This window comes from Amblyomma maculatum, chromosome 6 (assembly GCF_055883805.1).
Source record: "Amblyomma maculatum isolate TAMU_Amacu chromosome 6, ASM5588380v1, whole genome shotgun sequence".
NCBI classification, from domain to species: domain Eukaryota; kingdom Metazoa; phylum Arthropoda; class Arachnida; order Ixodida; family Ixodidae; genus Amblyomma; species Amblyomma maculatum.
In genome coordinates, this window is record NC_139349.1 from 32,982,797 (window position 1) to 32,999,462 (window position 16,666).

Genomic DNA, 16,666 nt, shown 5'->3' on the forward strand with positions numbered 1-16,666 from the left:
AACATGGCCGGAATTTTAAGCAACTTCGCGCCTGCAGACATTTACAACGCCGACGAGACCGGGCTATTCTACGAGATGTTGCCGGCTAGGACGCTCGACTTCAAGGGGCAGCGCTGTCACGGCGGCAAACACAGCAAAAAACGCATCACAGTGCTGCTTTGCACAAACATGGATGGCTCGGACAAGCGTCCGCCGTTAGTCATAGGCAAAAGTGCCAAGCCGCGCTGTTTTAAGGGAACTCGTAGCCTACCTGTGCAGTACAAGGCGAACAACAAGTCATGGATGACCCGCGCTATTTTCACCGAGTGGATGATGGCATTCGATCGCGACATGAAGCGGCAGGGCCGTAAAGTTTGCTTGCTTTTGGACAATTGTTCAGCGCATCACTCCGACGAAGTCAAGCTCACTAACACGGAGCTGAGGTTTTTCCCTCCCAATTGCACGTCTGTCTTACAGCCTCTCGATCAGGGCGTGATTCTTAGCCTGAAGCGCGCTTACCGCGGGAGGTTAATTCAGCGGCTGCTTTTTAACACTGAAACCGGCCGAGACACGAAGGTGGACTTGTACGTGGCACTGCAGATTATGTCTGCTGCCTGGAGCACACTGGGGCGCTCAGTAATTGTGAACTGTTTCAGGCACGCCGGATTTGCCGAAGGTCGACCCGTACACTCTGCTGGCCTAACACCAGGCGTTACAGACGACGACGAAGAGGCGTCACCGGCTCCGGGGATCGCGGCCGCCTGGAAAACGCTGGGAGAAATAGGAACCGTGCCGCCTAATCTCGAGCTCGACGAATACATCGGCGCTGACGCTTGTGTTGTTGTTCACGAAGATGTGAGTGATGAGCAGATCATAAAAGCTGCCCGGAATGATAAGGACTCTTCCGATGAAGAAGACGACGACGTACAGGAAGCGCCGGCTGCGGCAACCGCCGTACAGGTGATGGACGCTTTTGATGTCATCAGGAATTTCGTTGCTGTCCGAGACGACGATGTTGCAATGGGTTTGCTGACCGAGTGCGAAAATCGCGTGACGGCGTTGCTCGCCGTGAAGCGTAAGCAAACCAAGCTTACAGATTTTTGGCATTAAACGCCTTTGCTGCTGCTTGGGCAATTCTTTCTGCGTTTCACGTCAAATTTTTGCGATAACGAAGTTCCGCGAGAACGAATTTTTTTTCGTGCACCGTGAATTTCGTTATAGCGGGATTCAACTGTAACAAGTAAACACAGTTTATATAAAACATCTCATAGATACCATGAACAACAAGAGTATGTAAGGTATATCTCCAGGTAATAAGTATTGGCATAATGAATAGTAGCCTGCAAAGCATATGCCATTTATTTTGTTTTTGTCTATTTTCAAAGAACAGTAAAGGAACCGTTAGGCTTAGGTGTAAAATGTTAGGCTTGGCTCAGGGTTAGGTAAGTTACAGGCTCATGGTTAGACTCAAGCCTAAGACAGTTTAAGTAACTAAACGTATGTCCCCCTTTTATATAAACATTTTCTTAACATGTAACTGATTTCAGATGCCAACGATGTGAAGTTTCAGTCGAAGTTCACGGATATTACTTTAAATATGTTCCCGTAATTATTTCACTTGGTTGGTGGCTACAGACGTATTAGTCAACAAATATATGCCATAAATGATGTAAATATAACATTAAGTTTGCATGTGCGTTAGCTAGGTGAGTAGTGAAAGCCTTGCAGAAGCACTACAAGCAGAAAGAGAACACTTAAGGGTGGCAAAATGCCAACAACACCAGCAGCAACACAAGCTGGAGCAGCAATTGCAAGGAAGGTTGACAACACTCTGGAACAAACAAACAAAAATAACCACAAGAAATAAAAAAAAAAAAGAGAAACGTCACAATTTCACAAGTTTACAATGCACTTAACAAGGACCCATGCAGTACTGTATTTACTCATTTGTTCTGCATCAGAGTTGAACTTTTCAGCCAATTAAACAAGTATTGTGCAGCAAAGACAGTGAGAAAATCATAAATTTAAGGAGCAATCAAACACAGCAAAAGCAGCAAAAAAATGCAATATTTCTTCCCATTTGTCTTGTTCAGCAAGCAAAGGAAACTTGGTTAGGTATATGTTGGTTAGCTTGGAAAGACAAAATGAGAGTTGACAAAGCAGTTGTAATGAGTACTTGACAAAGTGCAACGAACAGTTCCGTCTCTTCAAAGATGCAAAACAACTGCTGTTTTCAGCAGAAACCATCTATTAGTTGACTGAGCACCATTACGCGATGCAATCTTGCTAATTCAACTTGGATAAAATTTAAAAATAATGTCCAACCTTGAAAAAAACCACCCTAAAATTGGAGCTAGTGTCCAACCTTCCCAGTGCATCGTAGCCAAATGTGAAACACAGGGTCATAAGCTGCAACTAATTAATCTGCCACACATAGGTATACAGGCAAGTGACTTGTGTGGAAAAGTGCATCTGAGAAGTGCAAAGAAGCGCAAGCTGCAAAACAGGGCTGCTTATGTGTCCGAAGCTGGTGTAGGTATGAAATAATAAAATGCGCTCTTCCCTTATTTTCTTCTCACATGAGCTGCAAAGTCTCGTAAACTATACAGTCACTTAGGACGCCCTTAGTTACAGGTCCTCAAACAAAAAGAAAACAGCAAGAATCTTGAAGTTCAAAAACATAACTCAAGCTATTGCAAATAAGATGGGATCCGTCAAACCAAACCGTGCTTCTAGCTGGTTCCTTAACTGTTCATACAAACTTTCATTGGATGTCGCTGAATTTAACGATAAAGGTGACTATCTAAAACCCCAATAGTGCTTAACAAAGACAGTGCTGGATATGACATAAGGCTGCTTTTTATACTATATATATATATATATATATATATATATATATATATATATATTTTGCATAGCTATCCGGTATGTGCTGCTTTGCCAAGTGATTTTTTGCAAGAAATCTGCAGAGAGCAAAGTTTTATAATCACTTGCTTGATATTTAATGTTTCGCTGACTGATACTTTTTTTCCACTTTAAAAAGATAGACTGGGACAGTACCCGAGTACCAGTCCAAGTGAAAAGGCAAAATAAAGCAGTTTTGAGTTAGCAAGATTCCACTGTACTATGTCCGCATCTCAGATAGTAAAGGAACTTCAATAAGTGGTAAATACAGTATAGTCTGAATGGGTCTGATGAACAACAGATGGAGCAAAGCAAACAGAATGGTCTTGTGGCACTGGCACACTCAGCAATAAAACAAAAGTTGGTTGCACCTCGCCTAGGGTTGCAGAAACAGCACTCGAACCATTTCCAAGGTTGGAACAGTAGCATTAAGAGCAGTCCTAGAGGCATGGTTGCAGAGGTAGCAACGACTACGTGAGTTGCAACTACGAAGGCCAGAATGGAAACATTTAGTCAACAGCACCCAGGATCACATATTGAAGCGCTTCTTGAAACGCTTGGAATGCAGTTTTAAACAAACCGCTGTCTATCTTCATACAGCTACTTGAAGACTCCTACTAATGAACTGCATGCAGGGATAGGGAAAAAAAAAAAAGGGGGTGAGAGGGGGGTGTGGGGGTGCATTCCATTCGAGTATGATGGTCTGGACCTACAGAGGGCCAGTTGCAACAGAAATATAGCGTTTTTTTTACATTTTAGTCAAATTTGGAACGTAACATTGTGAAAACTCGGCCAAGCAGTGGAGAACACTTTTGCAACAAGAAAAAAATTTAAACAGTAGATGCAATAGTAGCTTTAACACCGCCTTTTCATTCCATGTTTTATTTTTTTTCAAAATATTTTGCTTTTTGTATAGGGTCGTTTTTGGGGAAAGGAAGGTGAAGTATTTGTTTCACTTCTCCACGGACACCTACATTTACAATTAACGACGTATGTCATCGGTTTGAATCACTATCACAAACTAACCTCCAACCTGATTAGCAGATGGATGCTAAATGAGAATCGAAATGATATTGCCACCCTGAACGCTGCACAAAGAACGGTAATATCACAATTTTGATACAAAATAATGAGAGCATATTTTTTAACACGTTTTTCTCAAAACCAGGGTACCAAAAGAGCTGTGTATGTTGTTGCGTAAAAGGTGCATTGCCCTAACGTAAGCTTCAAAAGCGGCATCGCATCTGCAGGTAGGCTTCCAGCAGCTTCAGATTTAAGGGCTGAAGCGAGGTCATTTTGTTGCGCAATTAGGATTTTCGCATTAGGCTCCTCTGAGCTATCCCTATGGTATGAAGTAAACCAGGCATATTTTAGGGTGTTTAAGTGTAATATGCTGCAGGTAAGAGTAATAACAAAAGTACTAAGAGCAGTAAAAGTTACAAAAAAGAAGGTGAAAATTAAAGCACTAGAAAAACTCAGAATGTTCAACATGATGGTTATGCAATTACTAATCAATATGCCAAACCTTCTGAAAGAGGTGTTTGCAGGCACTACATTCAATAACGGAGGCTCTAGCTTCGATCAATGTTTCTTACATTTTTTACTGTTTTTATTGCTCACGCATCCCACAAAGGACTTCCCAGGAGGAAAGTGCTACAAACAATGGCAAAAATGAACCTTGGCGATGTGAATCAGAGGGCTGCGATTTTGAGAGGCAATGCTACCTTAAAGCTATCTCGGGCATGTGCCAAACGCTACTATGTGACCTGGGTGCATTACCGGTTTCCACATGCAGTGGGATCAACCGAGGAGGGGGGCTTCGTGCTGGGAGCAGTCGCATGTGCCAGTACCAACGAGACCGCGCTGCCAAGCGTACCTTGTCCGCCAGGGTACATACATCTGAAGACTCGGCCCAGTTCCTCGGCCTGTACCCGGCCGGCTGGCGTCAGCTCACCACCCCACTTGAGGATGAGCACCAGTGATGGCTCCCTTGGGTAGTCTGTACAATAGAAGCAAATGTTACTAAAGGCCAGTGCTTTTAGTTAGCCTAGACAAGTGGTGAAACCATCAGCCATTCCTGCATGTACTATCAGGGACAAAGGTCTCTGGAACGCATGTCTGGCGACTTTGGATTAGAAGCATGATGTAAACGAATTATCACCTTATTTCTCTAGCACACATGAAAGAACTAAAGTCAAACTTTCGCATTAACAAGTATGGTCTGAAACTACTGGCCGATACGAAAGTTATGTGCTTTGGTTGTAGTTTACGTGGTCCGCAGACTTTTGTCCCTGATAGTACACTCTTTGTAATAATTTTGTGGATCGTAATACAGAAAACAAAACAAAAAAAAACAAAAACAAAAACAGCATTGGATTAAACATCCCACTGCTCGGTGGCCTTTGTACACCACTGCCAGTAACAGACTGCACAACAACGCAAAAGAAGAAAAAAGCTGGAAAAGTGATTTACCTAATTACAGCAAACTCACGACACGATATTCTCTCCAACACCCCAAATTTAAACTGGAGTGGCAGGGAAAAGGTATGAAAATTTTATTCCCGATGTCAACAGAACTTTGAAAAGGCTGTCTCATTTTATTAAGAATAAAGAACATGAAAGAATTTTCTCTGCATCTATGAAGCAAAGAGTGCAAAAACGTTTAAGAGGCATTATACAGTGGGATCAAACTAAGCTGCAAAAAAAGTAGCAATGATATTAGCCAAGTCAGCTTGTTCAGTAGGCTCCTCCTTTCACAAGGCATAGCCTCCTCTATAGGTATTTTTATTGCTGGCTCAACGACGGCAAGGACATTGTTGGGGGCCGCCGACGCTAGTATGCAAAGCTGCCGACATGTGGCGCACGCAGCCCCGGGTGGTGCCAACGATGTGGAAGGGACCGCATGCAGCGCAAAATGCGGCACTCCGTTCTCTTACTGTGCGTTATCCTCATTTTATTTAGTACAGCATGCGTGATAGGCACGCGCAATTGCGAGATTGAACATGGTAAGATTTTTCCTTAACCTATGTGCACATATGCTTGAACAGAAAGCATGTTGCTAACCAAATTATGGAAGCGGCGGTTTTGCTTGGTTTTCGACTACACTGTCTAATTTATTTATTATTAATGAGCTGCTTTGTACAAAACATGCATTCTGAACAGAACATGCAAGCATTATATGTATTCAGGTACGTACGAGCTAACAGTCCTGCTAGCGTAAAACACAACAGTGAGTCGGCTAAAACAGGATCCACTGGCTCTTTATTCCATGTTGCTTCGCAGGCCGACGTCCCTCACAAACGAATTTCTCTACTTGCTCATTATAGTGAAGTTATTGCAGGATTCTTATCTCATTAACACTTAAAAAGAGCATACCTTGGCGTGCTCAGCTTTTAGTCCTGCTACTTCCACCTCCCGGCGCGTTGTTTGACAAGGGATGTGAAACGTATACTTCACCTGAACTGACTCCAAGAAAACCTTGTAAAGTACAGCGCTCAGAAGTTTCAGGGGACATTCTTTGCGGCCGTGCTCACAAGAATTTGTTGACAGGTTCTTTAATTTACAGTGGCACACAACAACCTCTGACCAGCTAGGTACGTCTGGTTCTAGAAAAGTTCTTAATAATATTACATACTTTATTCTGACTTGCTCGACCAAAATGCTTGGACCCAAGCACTTCTCGCTCCCCACACTGGCGATGCTGGCAAAAGCATCAGTCCTCCTAATTCAGTTACCTCAGTTCCTTATGTCCACTTTGTGTCACCACCATAGCTTCACCCGCTTAAGAGCGCATATATGCCTCGTAAGAACTGCCACAACATGCTACTCTTGTGAGACAAAGTCACGTACAACGGGTTACCAGTTTTGCCCAATTACAGGAAAGGACTGGACATTTGAAATGCAGTTGGGGTCCCAACGTATCAATGATAAATTGTGCAGAATCCACAGCTCACAGAGGTGAATGCAGCTGAAGAATAGATGGTAGGCAAGCCTACAGAGCTGCTGACTCACAACTGTAGCTTTTGTTTCCCAGACTAGGAGGCAAGGAAGGAAAGGTTATTTCTCTCGTTGCTGTCAAAAATTGATACCGCATGGTTTAGTATAAGTCTTCCCTTGACAAAGTGGGCAAGAAGCAGCTCGATTCCGCAGCAGCTGCAGCCCCTGAAGACGACCCCATTCGAAAAGCGAGCAGCCACTACCCAGGACCAGCTACACCACTCTGCAGAGAAACCCTGCGTAAGGCCATTTTCATCAGATGGCGTTCCAGCAGCCTTCGAGGAGGCACAAAAAAGAAATGGAGGTGATGCAAAAAGAGGCTGTAAATGAGCTGAAACCTATGGTGATGCACTTGCCACTTACCAGTTCCCGAGTAAATTGTAAACTGTGGTGTGTAATGCCCCAACGTGACATACTGGCAACACGGATGCCCTATAGCCAAGGGTTCCAGATTCATTCAGACCACCTGGGTTTTTTTAACGTGTGACGACGGCGCGCAGCACTATGGATATTTTAATATTTCACCTCCATATAAGTATGACTTCCACGGCTGGGATTAAACGTGTGACCTCCATGCCGTGACCCTAAGGTGCCATGTGTGTTGCTAATCGAGTTTTTGTCGTACTGCACTCATACTCGGGAATCAAAGCAAGAGGATGGGTAATTTTTCTCTCTGTACATGCAATAAAACATTTTTACAGTTTAGAAGCCGTAAAAATTTAAAGCACTTACCAAGAAATATGCCCAACAACATTTCTCAGAAGTGGGTGTTTGTTAAGTTTTTATCAGCAATGAACAGTTCTGTTACTGTTATAGAGTAACACTGGTTATGGCTCACCTTCATCACTGCTTGAATGCCGAGGTCTCCCTTTCGGCTGGTACTTTAGCTGCACTTTGCGGTTGATGCCAGAAAAATGTCCATACCTGTACAGCACAACAGGAGCGGTCAGCATGAGGCAGCAAATACAAAGAATAAAAAAACAGCCTTACATTTCCAAAACTGATTTCAGCTGCTCAAGCTTAACTTTGTTTTCCTCAACTTCCGGGTCAGACTTGTGCTCTATCTCACTCAGAAGGAAGCGTGAGATGTCCAGGATTTCCTGCAAGGTTTCCATAGACAAAGAAAAGGTAATGTATGCTTTCTGTACACAGTTCAGCAGCAACTGTGATGGTGCTCTAACGTAAAGAAAAGAGCAAATGTCCTTCCTAGAATGCTTTGAAAACTATAAACATGCAGTGGCACAGCAATGAGCATATCACGTGCCTGCAACTGTTTTGGTTTCTTCAGTTTGATGTGACCATCCTTGAAGCCTCCGTAATGCTCGAAAAGCTCAAAGAACCTGTGAGAAAGTGTGAAATAAGTAAGCAACTTGCATCGTGCATATCGCTTATTGAGCTAGCCTTAGAGCCCCGTGCTTACTTTGGGTGTTTCACCTCCATTTTCATCTTTTGCTTAGGCGTGCGGTCACCATGACGAATAACAGCAATGACACATCTGAGTTCCATCCTGAATGCAGGGCAAAAAGAGAGAAATCATAAAAATGACTCTCTGCATAGTACATACTACTATGAGTAAACCAAAGCTTGATAACATTCTGTAATTCCTACTCACACCACAGATCCTCAACGTTTTTAGCCTCAGAAAAATGCATGGTTGTTGAAAAGGTGTTGAGATAAATTGCACGTCTTGTTTCCCTCCAGTTTGGCCTTGACTGGAGCAAAACAGCATACAGACGCTTAGTCCTTAAATAAACATCCCTAATTCAATTAGTAATGACTGCAAAGTGAAACTATATGTGCATATATACCACATGTCCCAGCTAAATGTAACCATGGCTTTTAAAGGACTGTGTCCTAGCCTAGTGAAATCAATTGAAGGCTGCTGAGAGTCATGTGGCCTAGTCTGCAGTATTTTTCAGTTCTCCAAACTTTATTAATTAGTAAAGACTACAAAATTGATAACTTTTTGATTATTGCATTGAACAAAGTGCAAATACAAAAGCTGTAGTTCATCTCGAAAAACAGCTCGATCATAAAGACTCTACCTTTGCTTCAAAAACTGATATGGCACCATTTTGTCTGTTCGCTAAAACATCCAGTACATTAGTTCCGAAATACAGCTGTGAAAGCAAACAGTAGGAGTACCGGCATTTTAGAACCACAATCTAGTTTACATGCAAGGTAGGGTTCATACAAATTAGAACTATAACCATTCAGGGGTTATACGAGTTCGATTAAACGAGGACTCATTGCAGAAAGAAGGCGGGGCCAAAGGCCAGGAGTGCACGCACATTTTCCCGAAGGTAGTGGGCACGATTGGGGGATCATCCAGCTGGAACGGCATGGACCAGGGGATGTGGAGCTGAGGGGCCAGCTCCCGCAGAATCATGTTGCCCAAGATCTTGGCACAGTCGTCGTAGTACTTCATCGAGTTCTTCACAAAGCTGAACCCGTTCACATCACACACGTATGACTTGCCATTGGCCCTCAGCAGGTCAAAGCCACAAACGGTTTGCTGCACCAGGGTAGCAAAGGATCTCGCTCATTACGAGAATATGGTACACAACCAGGAACATTGATGGAATAAACTGACTACGCCCAGCTGTACTGAAAAATAAAGAATAAGTCTGAACAATTCAAAACAATAAACTGAAATTCTGTATTCAGACTGAATATCAAAAATTTCAGAAGCAAATTTATTGCTCATGCTAGAACTCATATTTCGCACGTCGTAATTATAGTGTCTAACACCCTTGTCACTAGACCATTTCGAATGCCTTAAAATCGATAGGTCATGATTTAAATGACCAACTGAACACTGCTACAAGGACACCATCAACGGACATCATGCCAACAGTCTATTAGGCCAACAAAGCAGTGCGGAATTCCACCAATATTTCAAAGGCTTTTAACAGGTGGCAGTGTGCACTCTTGGACATACATGCGAGTGCTCACCGCACCATACTGGAGAAAAATCATAGTAGTAAAATAGCTGCAAGATAGAGATTTCGAAATAACTTCTCATTTTGCAGCAAAAACAGGCCAAGTCACAAAACACTGCAGCACGCAGCGATTTTTTGTATCACTGTCGACAGTGATACAAAAACAACCGGCACTGGCTTCCTCAAAAGTGCATAAATGCCTGCACATATAGGCTGCTCCCCCCTCCCTCAAAAACAAAATTCATTTCAAGAGTGAATCATATTACAATAACAAATAAGCATTATAAGCATTTGTCTCATGAAATATAATCATGAGTTATATGATCGAACCTTGCACAATTAATGCTGTTGCTGCAGCTCAGAGCCGGGTATACTGCTATAAAGGAACAAAGCAACCCAACACTGGTATCAGCATGTGGCCACAAAGTTTCCATGAACGCTTTAAGTAACATAAGGAATAACACAAAAAAGAAGGAAAGCACGTGCCCAATGTCAAGGCACAGTAGTAGGGGAAAAAGGAGTTACCTTAAAGGCCAAGCAGACCTTGCGAGCAATCAGCTTCTCAGTGTTGGTCAAGATGACAGGGTAGCGCACTTCTTTGCCTTCCTTGTCACGCTCCACTTTCCCGTCCAGCGCAGGGGACTTGCGTGCCTCTGCATGTGCATAGTCTGGCCCCACTGTATACACCTGCAAGGCGACCACTACAGTGTACCACCAGAACATGTTGGACAGCTGAGCAGTACGACCCAGAGAGAAAAAGGACTCTAAAGCACTTAAAATGCCTGTGCTGATTAGCGCGCACTTCTGAGCAATGGAGCTCCCACTGAAGCATGTAATGTTAAATTAGTAGCGTGGTTAAGCAGCAAGAAAAATGAGCACAACAACAGAACCTCTGCAAACCTGCATTTACTATATTCGAGGCCGCATGACAAGAAAATAAAGCAGTCAACCATGCAATCATACTGACTCCCGCAATATAAATCATGCTTGCAACAATGCTTACCTTGACATCGGTGCCATCTGTGGGCATAAACTCCTCGTAGATGAACGATCCTGTTTTTCTTACTCTACTCTCAGGAGAGTAGACACTGCTCCGGCTACCAATCTTGAATGGAAAAGAAAATGGCAGTCAATTGATCACATTCAAACGCACCATGCTAGATACACCTTTGGACATTCTGCAAAAGTTTGTGCGACTACGGAGAGCTCAAAAACATAGCAGCAGATGAGATAAAAGCTGCCACTATGGAGCAACTACAACTATTTGGGTTTTCTTGAATTGGTTTAGAATGGGCTGAAGTAGATGTTCAGGTCTCGGCCTGAGAAAAAGGTAGAAAAGGAAATATCTCCAACCAAGATATATTAATGATTACTTTGAACAAATTTGCCCAAGGTTGCTATCAGAAGTCTTGTACATCAACAGTCATCAATTTCATGGACTTGCTGAATATTCAGGACAACACACACAAAAAAAAACTGCGTGGCTTCTTCAGCAGTTAATACAGTAGCAAGCCAATATGGTAAACTTTGAAAGAGTGAAGCGAAAGTGCAGTCCCATTTAATCTTCTACAGATGGCTGCACTTTTTTTTTTTGTCACTTATAGTAAAGACAACTTTACTATAAAAAGTATTGCACTGAAGAGGCAACATACTTCCAGCGGAATGATGATATTGTGACATACACACAGTCTAGGCGTTCTCAGAGCCACGGACATGTAACGGTGAAATTGCGAGGCCGACAGTTGGGGGCAAATGCATACCGAAGACAATGAATTAACCACCACGCTAATAAACAATGAAGAGAAGCCAACTTTTGAAAGGTCTAGGGACCGTGAAACAGAGTGAGTGGTGCACATGGAAAAACAGAACGTAAAGCTAGCAGTGAACGTCGAAAGGCAGCAGCATGGCTAAAAGTGCAGTGAGCAGAAAGAGGGCAAACATTCACAACACTGGGCAGTGGCAGCAAAAAGAGGTGCGGAACCACTACGAGGAAGGTTGTGCCACACTTGTCTGCGTAATATGTGTTTTTTAAAGGAGTATAATAATAATATTAATAATAATTAGTTCACAGGAAAGGAAAGGCACAGTATCTGTCACACTTGTTTTTGTGGACACCTGAACCTCACCATAAGAAAAGGGAGGAAGATGGGATTGAAAGCAGAAAGAGAGAAAGGAGTGCAGACTCAAAATTTTGGTGGCACGTTTTCTTCCTGTTAATGACATGCAAGACATTACTAGTTGCTTTAAGTACATAGGATCAACCTGTGGTATTCACCTCTGACAACTAAGTGATTTATAACTGAGGTTTATCCTCCCACTTGTTTCGGTTTCAACAGCTGAGCAATGGCTGTGGGGTCAAAGTAGCATATGGGCCACGAGAGGGATGAAAAATCTGATATAGATATAACCACTTCACTGTCATTTTGACCTAGCAAAAAAATAAAAGCTAGCCTGCCTCAAAAGCTGGAATAACAAAAAATAAAGAAGCAGCAATTATACTGAAGTTTTTCCATTCGTCAGGGTGGGCAACACACCCCTTCTCTTGCCTTTATGCACTATACTCGGACCAGTCTTCGTAGCCTCAGTCAGCATTGCATGCAGGTGGCTACACCAGACCCACCTTTTACGCGAAAAACCCACCTCACCCAAAGTCAAGAAGTGTTTTTGAATAAGCTCATCGCCCATGCGGCTTACACACCACGTATTACGGCCCGCTGGCGTCAGTATACAGAGGAAATGATTACGTGCCTCCACTGTACGACTCTAACACGCGGCGGCATATCTCATCTACTCTGGGATTGCCATGCTTTTTTTACTGGAAGCTCCGAGATCGAACCCTACCGCCTGAACTACCATTCCCTTCTAGAAACTGATGCTACACAGATGATATTTGCCAAGTATGGCTCCCTTAGTGGCCTGGTTAGAGCAATATGATTTGAGTGACGACTTAAACAATGAAGATTCTGTCTACTTCCCTTTACCCCCATCCATGGCCATGAACCTTCCCATTCAATAAAGGACCATTCTCTCTCTCCGTCACGCGACCTATATTTTATGCCACAGCAATCACTCGTTGAAAATGAAAAACGAAACAAGTGAGAGAAAAAATCTGAAATTATGTAGTCGTAATAGGCGAATATCACATCGTGATTCGTGTATAACAATGCATTACGCCTCATTACAAACAATAAAATGTGCAGTCAAAAATTTTTCACCTATACTAAGTACTGTCTTTAAAATGACGCTGACGGCATAGAATGTAGTGCTGTGTTCCCACAAAGCTTTGGTTTTCATATGGAATCAAACTCATATTATATTCATGACCATGTTGTACTCGTGTAAATGCAGTACCTTTAAACAAGACTTAAACATAAATTGTGAAGAAGTTACACAATTACTTCACAAAGAAGTGATAAGAATTGAGTGAATGCTATTTCACTGTGTTTCCATTATAAGCCAACACTACGTGTCTACTAAGTAGCCAATTATTTATCAGAGAGAATCCTTAGAGCCATGCCATCACCAACAATCAACAAAGCAAAAATTTTTGGCTGTCCGAGTGAGTCCACTATATATTTATTTATTTAAAAATACTACAGACCCTTATCGGGCCCATGCAAGAGTGGATACAAAGAAAGAAAAAATATTAAATAGGAAAAGAAATGTATGCTCAATAACAATTACTATAGAGGGGTTCTATTATGCGGACTACTCATGCATATGCGAATTTGTCTACATCTATTTCGGCATCCAATTGATACTACTGTTGTACCTGAGAACAATGCATACATATACTGTTGGTTTTTGTGTTTTCACTTGAGCCCTTCAATGTTTTCCTTCAGCCTGAAGTGCTCGTGGCTCCTTCTTTGCCTTCATATTCTCCATTAAACACTATCAGTTTGTTTATATTTGGTTTAATACAAACAGTGTCATAGTATACATACATATAATGAATTTCATGTTGCTCAAACCTTCTTCCTGTTGTTGCTCTTAAGCGCCGGTGTAGCTTTTCCCAAGCCACTAATCGTCACTGCTCTTCAGAGCTACATCGTTTATGCGCTGCCCATCCCACACCCAACAAGCCTAATTTTATTGCAGCTTGCTTGTGGACTAAAGCGGGCATGATTGCCCCCACAGCATCAAATCTTTCTTCCCCTTACTCCATCTTGGTGAACTCTCCCAAGTCATGACCATTCACGTCTAGATATGGATGTGTACTCATATCATTAGTTGCGAAAACTCTAATCAGTGAAACATGTGCCAACTTCCCGAGCTGAGGAAAGCAGGTAAGGACAACAGAACTCACCACAGTGAGATCACACCACACAAAAGGTATCTATCTAGTAGACCTATTATACATGATGCACTCTGGCTTAACACTAGCAGAAAACTGCTCAAGACTAATGTAATCGCTAATTTACCACAATTAGTAGCTTTTAAAATTTAGAAAAAAAAAATAAATAAATATGTGACTGACTTTGCGAAACAGGCGTTGACTGCCACCACCTGCACTCGTTGGGTAATAGATGTAGATGTTGTGATCTTCGGCTGAAATTGGCTTTTCCACAAAGGGCTTGTTGAATGTCACACCGTTGACTTCAACATGATCTTCACCTTCAACAAGTTCCCGTTCTGAATGACACGAAATTAACAGCACTTAATTCACTCACAAAAGACAAAAAAAATATTCTGATAAAAACTGAGTACGACAAGATACTCACAATCACAAGTCTTATAGTGAGCATTAGTTGTGAAAAAAACATTATACTAAAACATACCATTCAAAATAAATACATTTCTCATTATACTCCTTACAAGAAGCACAGAGAAGTGCTTTTTTTTTTTTTTCTTATAGAAAGCATTACTGTGGCATGCTGCTAGGACAAAGGAATTCAGAAGCAATACCATTTACTCAAAATTGTGCAGAGTACAAAGAGCACCTATGCATGCGTGCTACTAGTTACCTGCCACCAATAAAGTGATAAAACTGCCAATAAAATCCCCAACAGACATGCAAAGCATAACAAAAGTCACAAGGGCCATACGTTTCTCATCAGCAGATTCTCTGTCCAAGACAGCATATCTTGGTAGCTCTATGCCTGCATCTTCAAGGATGCTGTACACTTTTCTCCTGCGTGAAAAAATATGCAACCTTATAAACATTATTTTAATGAAGAGGCTACATTTTACTAAACTCAACAATAAGAAAAGAAAAAAAGTTCAGCCTCAGGCGTGCGATATATTTTGTCACATGATTCGAGGGCTTACTAATTGTAACGCCACATTATTCAATGTAATACAGAAAGAACTGTTTGGTCGGTACTACACAAAATTGCAAGTGCGGCTGACTGGGTAACTAGTTGGCTGGTCCCGGCAGCAAAAAACAATACAAAAAAATGTTGAAAACCTACGCAACAGTGTCTTTTCTTTCCTGACGCCCTTACTTAAAAGTTCTGTGTCGTTTTTTGCACTCAACATTATTGCTCAGCGTAGTCTTTTTTTTTTTTTTACTCAGAATTATTGCTCAGTGTATCTTGATGGTACTGACTACACATGCAGCCAATCATTTGTGGACAGTAGCCATGAGCAGCATACACAACAAAATCATATGTGCAGAAACATTGCCTCCTGGGATGTATTCTGGGTGAAAAGAGCAGATCCAAGCTTATGACACTTAAGGTCACATGCACAAATTTCTGTCGCAAAGACAACTGTGAAGCAAAACTGTTCATTTTCTTTTTTTTCCTACCATCACTGGTGTAATACTTAACAGCAAGTTTCAAACACACCCTGCCAATGTGGGGTGCACTGAATAGCTGCTCACTGCCTAAGGACAGTTAGGAAAAAAAGGGGGAGAAACAGTGAGAAAGAAAACAAAAAACAGAAGTAAGGTTAAGCACAAACAAAATAGGTAACTCCACAGCCACATTTGTTCCTTTAGTTATTTGTAACCCAAAAGCACCAATTTTTGGTGTAATTTTATTTCTTGTTGAAATGCATGATGACCATGATGCATCTGCCTATGATTGCTAAATAATTTAAAAGTGAATTTTTTTTCTCACTTGGTTCAGTAGCAAAAGGTGGCTATGACGGCAAAGTTATGTACTATATGTTCCGTGAAGCACAATAAAATTCCCATATAGTCGCTGCTTTTTCAAAAGCTCTGGTTGCTGTTTTTGAGGCAGGCTGACTTTAGTATTGCAGTGAACTAAAACAATGAAGGAACAATTAAATTTCAATTCTTATTCCTCATGCGGCCTTTCAAAACTCTGACATCACTACTATCTCTAATCTGTTGAAACTGAAACAAAGTGGAAAAGAAAATCAACTACAAATTACTCAGTAGCCATAGGCAAATAGCGTGCGGTGTTCCGTGTGTAGCATTGTCTTACACGCCATTACAAAGAAAAAAAAAACACAGCCAAAAATTATGCATCCATATACCTTTATGTTTACAGCTTTGTCTCAAGAAAAGGTAGGTATTAAGATAAGTTCAGACATCAAGGTATTGTTATTTATGACTGTAGGTTATCAGAGGCAAAAAAGAAATGTTTAGAGATGATAAATCTGACTAATGCAGAGGAAATGAGAAGTGTGTTTCTTTCACTCACCAATTTATTCCAATCTTAATTCTAGCCTTATTCCACTCCACCTCTTTTATTAATTTTTTTCTGAGCCATTCTTATTCTTTATGACCTACAGCCTAAGGGATTAAATGTCCAAAGCAACTAAGGCTATGAAGGATGCTTTAGTGGAAGGCTCCAGACAATTTCAGCCATCCAGGGCTCTTTACCGTGAACCGATATCGCAAAGTAGCATGGACACCTTGTGTTTCCCCTTCATCA

The 16,666-nt window shown here is 41.8% G+C and overlaps 1 protein-coding gene across 17 annotated transcripts in view; it reads right to left on the reverse strand.

Moving 5' to 3' along the window:
• Positions 1-16,666, reverse strand: part of LOC146185430 (inositol hexakisphosphate and diphosphoinositol-pentakisphosphate kinase 2-like) — a 64,788-nt gene that overhangs the window by 38,726 nt on the left and 9,396 nt on the right. For 15 of the 17 annotated variants that reach the window (XM_084606366.1, XM_084606365.1, XM_084606377.1 and 12 more), the window contains 10 exons: positions 14,867-14,952; positions 14,299-14,453; positions 10,825-10,926; positions 10,347-10,508; positions 9,171-9,394; positions 8,300-8,386; positions 8,144-8,219; positions 7,870-7,979; positions 7,718-7,803; positions 4,760-4,882 (listed from right to left, as the gene is read on the reverse strand). In XM_084606366.1, the coding sequence (XP_084462492.1) occupies positions 4,760-4,882; positions 7,718-7,803; positions 7,870-7,979; positions 8,144-8,219; positions 8,300-8,386; positions 9,171-9,394; positions 10,347-10,508; positions 10,825-10,926; positions 14,299-14,453; positions 14,867-14,952 (1,211 nt within the window). The remainder of the gene's footprint in view (positions 1-4,759; positions 4,883-7,717; positions 7,804-7,869; positions 7,980-8,143; positions 8,220-8,299; positions 8,387-9,170; positions 9,395-10,346; positions 10,509-10,824; positions 10,927-14,298; positions 14,454-14,866; positions 14,953-16,666) is intronic. The other 2 variants (XM_084606378.1, XM_084606370.1) reach the window with 1 other exon arrangement.